Source organism: Anabrus simplex, chromosome 5 (genome assembly GCF_040414725.1).
Source record: "Anabrus simplex isolate iqAnaSimp1 chromosome 5, ASM4041472v1, whole genome shotgun sequence".
Lineage (NCBI taxonomy): Eukaryota > Metazoa > Arthropoda > Insecta > Orthoptera > Tettigoniidae > Anabrus > Anabrus simplex.
Genome location: NC_090269.1, coordinates 420,339,864 through 420,345,863, shown reverse-complemented (window position 1 = coordinate 420,345,863; position 6,000 = coordinate 420,339,864). Strand labels below are relative to the sequence as shown.

General features: G+C 36.8%; 1 protein-coding gene across 1 annotated transcript in view; it reads right to left on the bottom strand.

Moving 5' to 3' along the window:
* Window positions 1-203: 203 nt before the first annotated feature.
* LOC136875032 (netrin-3) overlaps window positions 204-6,000 on the bottom strand; it is a 222,953-nt gene continuing 217,156 nt past the window's right edge. Inside the window, exons 5-6 of the mRNA XM_067148752.2 lie at window positions 5,236-5,410; window positions 204-1,044 (exon numbers count right to left, since the gene is read on the bottom strand). Coding sequence (XP_067004853.1) covers window positions 903-1,044; window positions 5,236-5,410 — 317 coding nt within the window. The 3' untranslated portion in view covers window positions 204-902. The remainder of the gene's footprint in view (window positions 1,045-5,235; window positions 5,411-6,000) is intronic.

Here is a 6,000-nt window from a genome sequence, read left to right as displayed (position 1 = left end):
ACAAAAATTTTGCAAATGCACCTCTACAGGTGCAAGCAGTCTAAAACTGATTTTGAAACTAGCAAAATGATATGAGTAGAAATAAGTAATTGTAAGAAAAAATAAGGAATGAAATGAACTTACTGCTACTTCCCTTGAAATATCACGCAGTTGTGCACAACAAACTCAATAGGATCCAGTAAGATCGGTGAATGGTGGTAGAGTTCAAACTTTTCAACTTGTCTGAAGATAATGAAAGGAGTGTAAAGTTATTAAGGGGTAGTCCTGTCCTTGAAGAATCAAACCACAACCTAGGGTACAATCAACATTGTGGACTATATAATTAATCCACAGAATAATAAATTAGTATTAAAATGATGAAGAGTACATGATATTATACAATAATCACACTATGTTGTCTAATACTTAAATACAGGAATCGGTCCATCTTCTCCGCACAATGTCACTAGCATTGTTCTATTTTTGGTAACTCTCGTCCACCACACTCGCACGCTCCACATCCTGGTCTTCATCAACATTACGATTACAACATGAAAAACACTAAAATCTTAGCCATTTAATACGTAGGCATTATCTTCACATCCTGTCATGGATTACTGAGGTACTTATTTGGTGCGTATCTGATACACATCTCTTGAGGACCTTTATCTCACTTAAAATAGATTTCAGACACCCGTCAAACTTAGTAGCACTCTAAAAGACACGAACTTTATAGAATTTTTTTATGCTTTCACAGAAGCTAATATCAAATGATAATACCATATCAATATTTTGAAGTTAAATAAAAATTTAACTCAAAAACATTAAGGATAGAGATATGAGTATGTCTGCTTTGTTTTCTGGTGGCACCAAAATCTTCATTGTTGAAAAAATTACTCTTGCAGTGTAGTAACTCTCCTTGCTTATTTACATTTGCGTGATCGATGCTGAAAGCGGCGCATCCGCCTGTGCCATTCATCCTTCCACTCGATGACGATGGACCGCCGGCTTACAGTTAAACCAGGATGATCACCTTCTTTCTCCTTGCCCAAGATCAAGTAGGATCTGCAATAAAATATTCAGTTTCTATAGAATGTACTTGACAATTATTTTATTAAATCTAATGAGCTGAAATTTCAGAGATAACAGAAACATTGAACAGGAAAAAATACCAAATATAAGTGACAAACAATGGAGATTTTCATAGTATTTCTATAAATAGTTGAAGAATTTGCAAGAATTCATACTTATATAATTTTATATTTTTCAATCAATCAATCAATCAATCAATCAATCAATCAATCAATCAATCAATCAATCAATCAATCAATCAATCAATCAATCAATCAATCAATCAATCAATCAATCAATCAATCAATCAATCAATCAATCAATCAATCAATCAATCAATCCTGATCTGCATTTAGGGCAGTTGCCCAAGTGGCAGATTCCCTATCTGTTTTCCTAGCCTTTTCTTAAATGATTTTAAAGAAATTGGAAATTTATTGAACATTTCCCTTGGTAAGTTGTTCCAATCTTTAACTCCCCTTCCTATAAACAAATATTTGCCCCAATTTGTCTGCTTGAATTCCAACTTTATCTTCATATTGTGATCTTTCCTATTTTTAAAGACACCATTCTCGAGATCATTTTGCAGTTGCTCACAATCTTGTAACTTATTTATTACTCTATACAGAATGACATCATCTACAATCTCTGATTCCACTTCTTTACTCATATCATTTATATATAAGAAAACATAAAGGTCCAGTACTACTGCCTTGAGGAATTCCCCTCTTAATTGTTACAGGGTCAGATAAAGCTTCGCTTACTCTAATTCTCTGAGATCTATTTTCTACAAATATACCAACCCGATCAGTCACTCTTTTGTCTAGTCCAATTGCACTCATTTTTACCAGTAGTTTCCTATGATCCACCCTATCAAATACTTTTTCTGCAACACAGACCAACTGATGTACTGTGTAGAAATTCCAGTCATTAACTCCTAGAGCTTGTAGAGGGGACAGACTTAATAAGGTCTTGAATAGGAACCCACATCCAGAACTGTGCCATGGGTACAACAATTTCAAATCAAGTGTGTAATTCTCCTGTTTCTGCTGGGTGAAGGAGTGATAGTAATTTAATTAATACAGTAGAGTCCTGCAAACTTTACCTAGTGTGGACAGAGAGAGCATCGAGTTTACGAAAAATGTCAAGTTTAACGGAATAAGGGGTGGGTTATGCACAAGTCATAATATTTTACTGCATATTATACTAATGAAAGTTCTAGCACAATACAGGATATAGAAAAGTACTACATACCCTAAAATAATAGTTAAAAATTAAAGCAGAAACGTACATACAAAACTGAAGAAATGGCTACTTCTTTGTTGGAAAAAATGATACTTGACTGTCTCTCGCACTCAGTTGGTCTTTGTACAGCTTCATCACGTAGGGGACAAAGAAACAAAATGTCCATAGCAGATGCACCTTGCTCCTCCACATAATGGAGCATTCCTTCAGCAGCCTGCAAGTCCTTCACTGTGAGTCATCTTTATAAATTATCAGTGTCTTCCAATTCATGTTCATTCGTAATCTTTGTTCTCTTTCACCAGTGCAAGTATTTCACCATCTAAAAGTTCACAGATTTCATTGTGCTCTATCTATTCTCCAACATCACCACCAGTAACATCTTTGCAGCCTGGAAGTTTGATAAGTTCACTTCTTTTTCTTCTTCTTTTATGACCACATAGCATCACTTTAGTCAGACCATTGATCAATACCAGTGAGATAAGAGCAGTTTGTATAAAAATATTGAAGTTAATGATATTATTTTGCTTGTCCAATTTGTTCTATACAGTAAGAAGCAACAGAAATATCAAAGTATTAGTTTATGTTTGCTTAACTTAAACCTTACTCAGAAATCTTTTCACAAAGATTGTGACTGAAGGAAAATAAGTTTCTATGTACGGTACTAAAATGTATGGCTGAGAAATATGTTATGTATTAGAATATACTGATGTGATGCAATAACAGTAAAAGTCAAAAAAGAGAGTACAAGAGTACAAATCAACTTGTACCTACTGCTCTGATTGTCCGTCATTTGAAAGTTTCATTTTGTTCTGTTAGGTACACAATAGTATGCAGTGAGTTACCGCAGGTTTTGACTTGTACCCATCTTTCCACACACAGATGTTGAGCTGACAATTTATCAATCAATCACTATTGATCTGCATTTAGGTTAGTTGCCCAGGTGGAAGATTCCCTATCTGTTGTTTTCCTAGCCTTTTCTTAAATGATTGCAAAGAAAATGGAAATTTATTGAACATCTCCCTTGGCAAGTTATTCCAATCCCTAACTCCCCTTCCTATAAACATATATTTGCTCCAATTTGTCCTCTTGAATTCCAGCTTTATCTTCATATTGTGATCGTTCCTACTTTTAAAGACACCACTCAAACTTATTCGTCAACACAATGTCAAACATGTACTTATCCTGATTTTACCAAAATCTGACTTGTACTGTTATTACCGCCCATCATAGCATGGAGTTCCATAAAATAAATTACCGGTAAATTAATTTAATTCTAGTTAATTCTAATCCAATTTCTCAAGTTAGAGGTTGTGATTTTGTAAAAGAGTGTAAGTCAGTAAAGTTTATAACAGTTTATAACAGTTTATAACAGTTTATAACAGTTTATAACAGTATATTCTTGAAATCAATTACCGGTAAATTAATTAATTAATTAATTAAGGTTGATCAAATATAAGCAGGATTTTTGTTCCTGAACATCGACAGTTGGTAGGACTGGCACCGTGCTTCTGCTATGCTTAGGTGGGACCATTAGGAGTGGGGAGAGCGTGCTGTTAGATATTTTTCGCCGTTTCATCAGTAACGCTCACGATGTCGGAGCAACAGGTGCACCCCTCCACTGCGCAATGCATAATTATAAAATTTCTTGCTCGTGAAGGAGTTACAGCGGCAAAAAATTGCCAGAGATTGACTGCACAGTTCGGTGATCAAACATTGTCAAGGACCCGTGTGTTTGCCTGGCATAAAAAGTTCAAGGAAGGATGAGAACGTGTGGAAAATCACTGTCCTCAGACCAGCATTACAGACGAAAACATTCGTGCGTTTTTTTTCGATCGGCGAGGCATTTTGCTGATTTAATTTTTACATGAGCAATGCACAATCAATGTTGCTTACTACTGCGAGCTGTTGAACAAGGCGAGGGTTGCATATCGCCGCAAAAGACGAGACCAACCGATTCGACAGGTCATCCTCCTCCACGACAATGCACGGCCCATACTGCAGCTCTAACTGTCTGCAAGCCACAGGAAATGCACTGGACTACACTTGATCATCCTCCTTACAGTCTGGACTTATCGCCCTACGATTTCCATTTGTTCGGACCGCTTAAAGAAGCTCTAGAAGGGCAACAATTTGAAGATGATGAGAGTGTGAAAGACTTTGTGCGCAACTGGCTGGTGACACCACCCTGTTCCTTTTACAATGAGGGTATCGAGAAGCTGCCCATTCGCTGGGACTAATGCATTTCCAAAGCAGTAAACTATGTGGAAAAATAAATTGTAATTTCCTTGTGTTTTACAATATATGAATTTAAATACAAAAATAAAATCCTATTTATATTTAATCCCTGCCTTGTAACTCTAACCCAGTTTCTCAAGTTAGAGGAAGCTGTAACTCACACTACCCAGAAGTTCTTAAGGACCTTCTGCAGTAAACACACCCGTAGTTTGTATGTCACGAGGTGGGAGACAGTGTCCATTAACCTGCTGGAAACAAAACTCTTCATTTCATTCCGTGAGAACATTTCAGTTTTCCATTTGTTCAGTGTGTGAATTGTGCTGGAAGCATCAACTTCAAAGTTGTCTTTAACTTAACAGTGGTTACAGGAGTTTCCCCATTTCACATTGGATTATAAAATAATAATTTGGGACATTTGCAGGAAAGATATGAGAGAAATTTGTTTTATATTCTACTTAATGAATTATTATCAATTTAGCAAAATGAAAATTGTATTTTAATTGATGCCTGTTAAAATATGTAAAATTAAAACTGCCTAAAATATATTTTTAGAACCTATTTTTCATATTGGAGAGCCTATTTTAGACACCTAAAATAGCATTTTTAACACCTAAAAATTCAAGAACTAGTTGTTACCAACCATGTTCCAATCCAGTTTCTGACTTCAGTACGGGTCGAGCTGCTACCAGTTACAAATTGAACACTTACTTGTTAGTCTTGACTTTGGGACACTTGCAGGCCAAGTCCTTCATATGGACCCACAGGTAGGTGTTCCCTCTCCGCAGACGAGAGTCCCGTGCTCGTTTGTACACGGACTGGATGCTCATGGAGAACTTGACCCAGTCTTCGACACTTTCTCGTTCGAGCACCTTGCCAAGGATAGCTGGAACAATAAAATAATTTATTCTATTCAACAGTGATTCCTATACCCACAATATTCTGATTTAAGCAGAGATGAATCAAGGTACGTAGGCCATCCAGGAATTAAGTTTCCCTATTTATTTTTTTGTAAACATATTTAGCTGGGGAATATAAGCATGCGTGACAGATCTATGACGTAGCAATCATATACTGGTCGTACAAGTCCCGCCTGGTGTCAGTAACGCAGCCGCAGTGGCTTAAAATGGCGACTTGTATTCTTTCTCCTGCTGCCTGCGAGGTTTGGTCTGTGATATAGTTTCTACGGAAATTGCAATGGGCCATTCAAAACATAAAGCGTGGATTGCTCAGTGTAGGTGTTGTGCTGATCTATGGTATGCTCGCCCACATATGGCTTGGCGATCAGCGACTGTTCTGCAGGAGTTTAGTTGGGAGGTGTCTGATCATTCATCGTACAGTCCTGATCTTGCTCCCAGTGATTTTCATCTTTTCTTGCACCTCAAGAAATTTCTGTTCTCCTGTCAGCATTTTCACATGGACGAAGAGCTGAAGATGAATATCACATGGTGGTTCCATTCTCAGGCAGCAGACTTC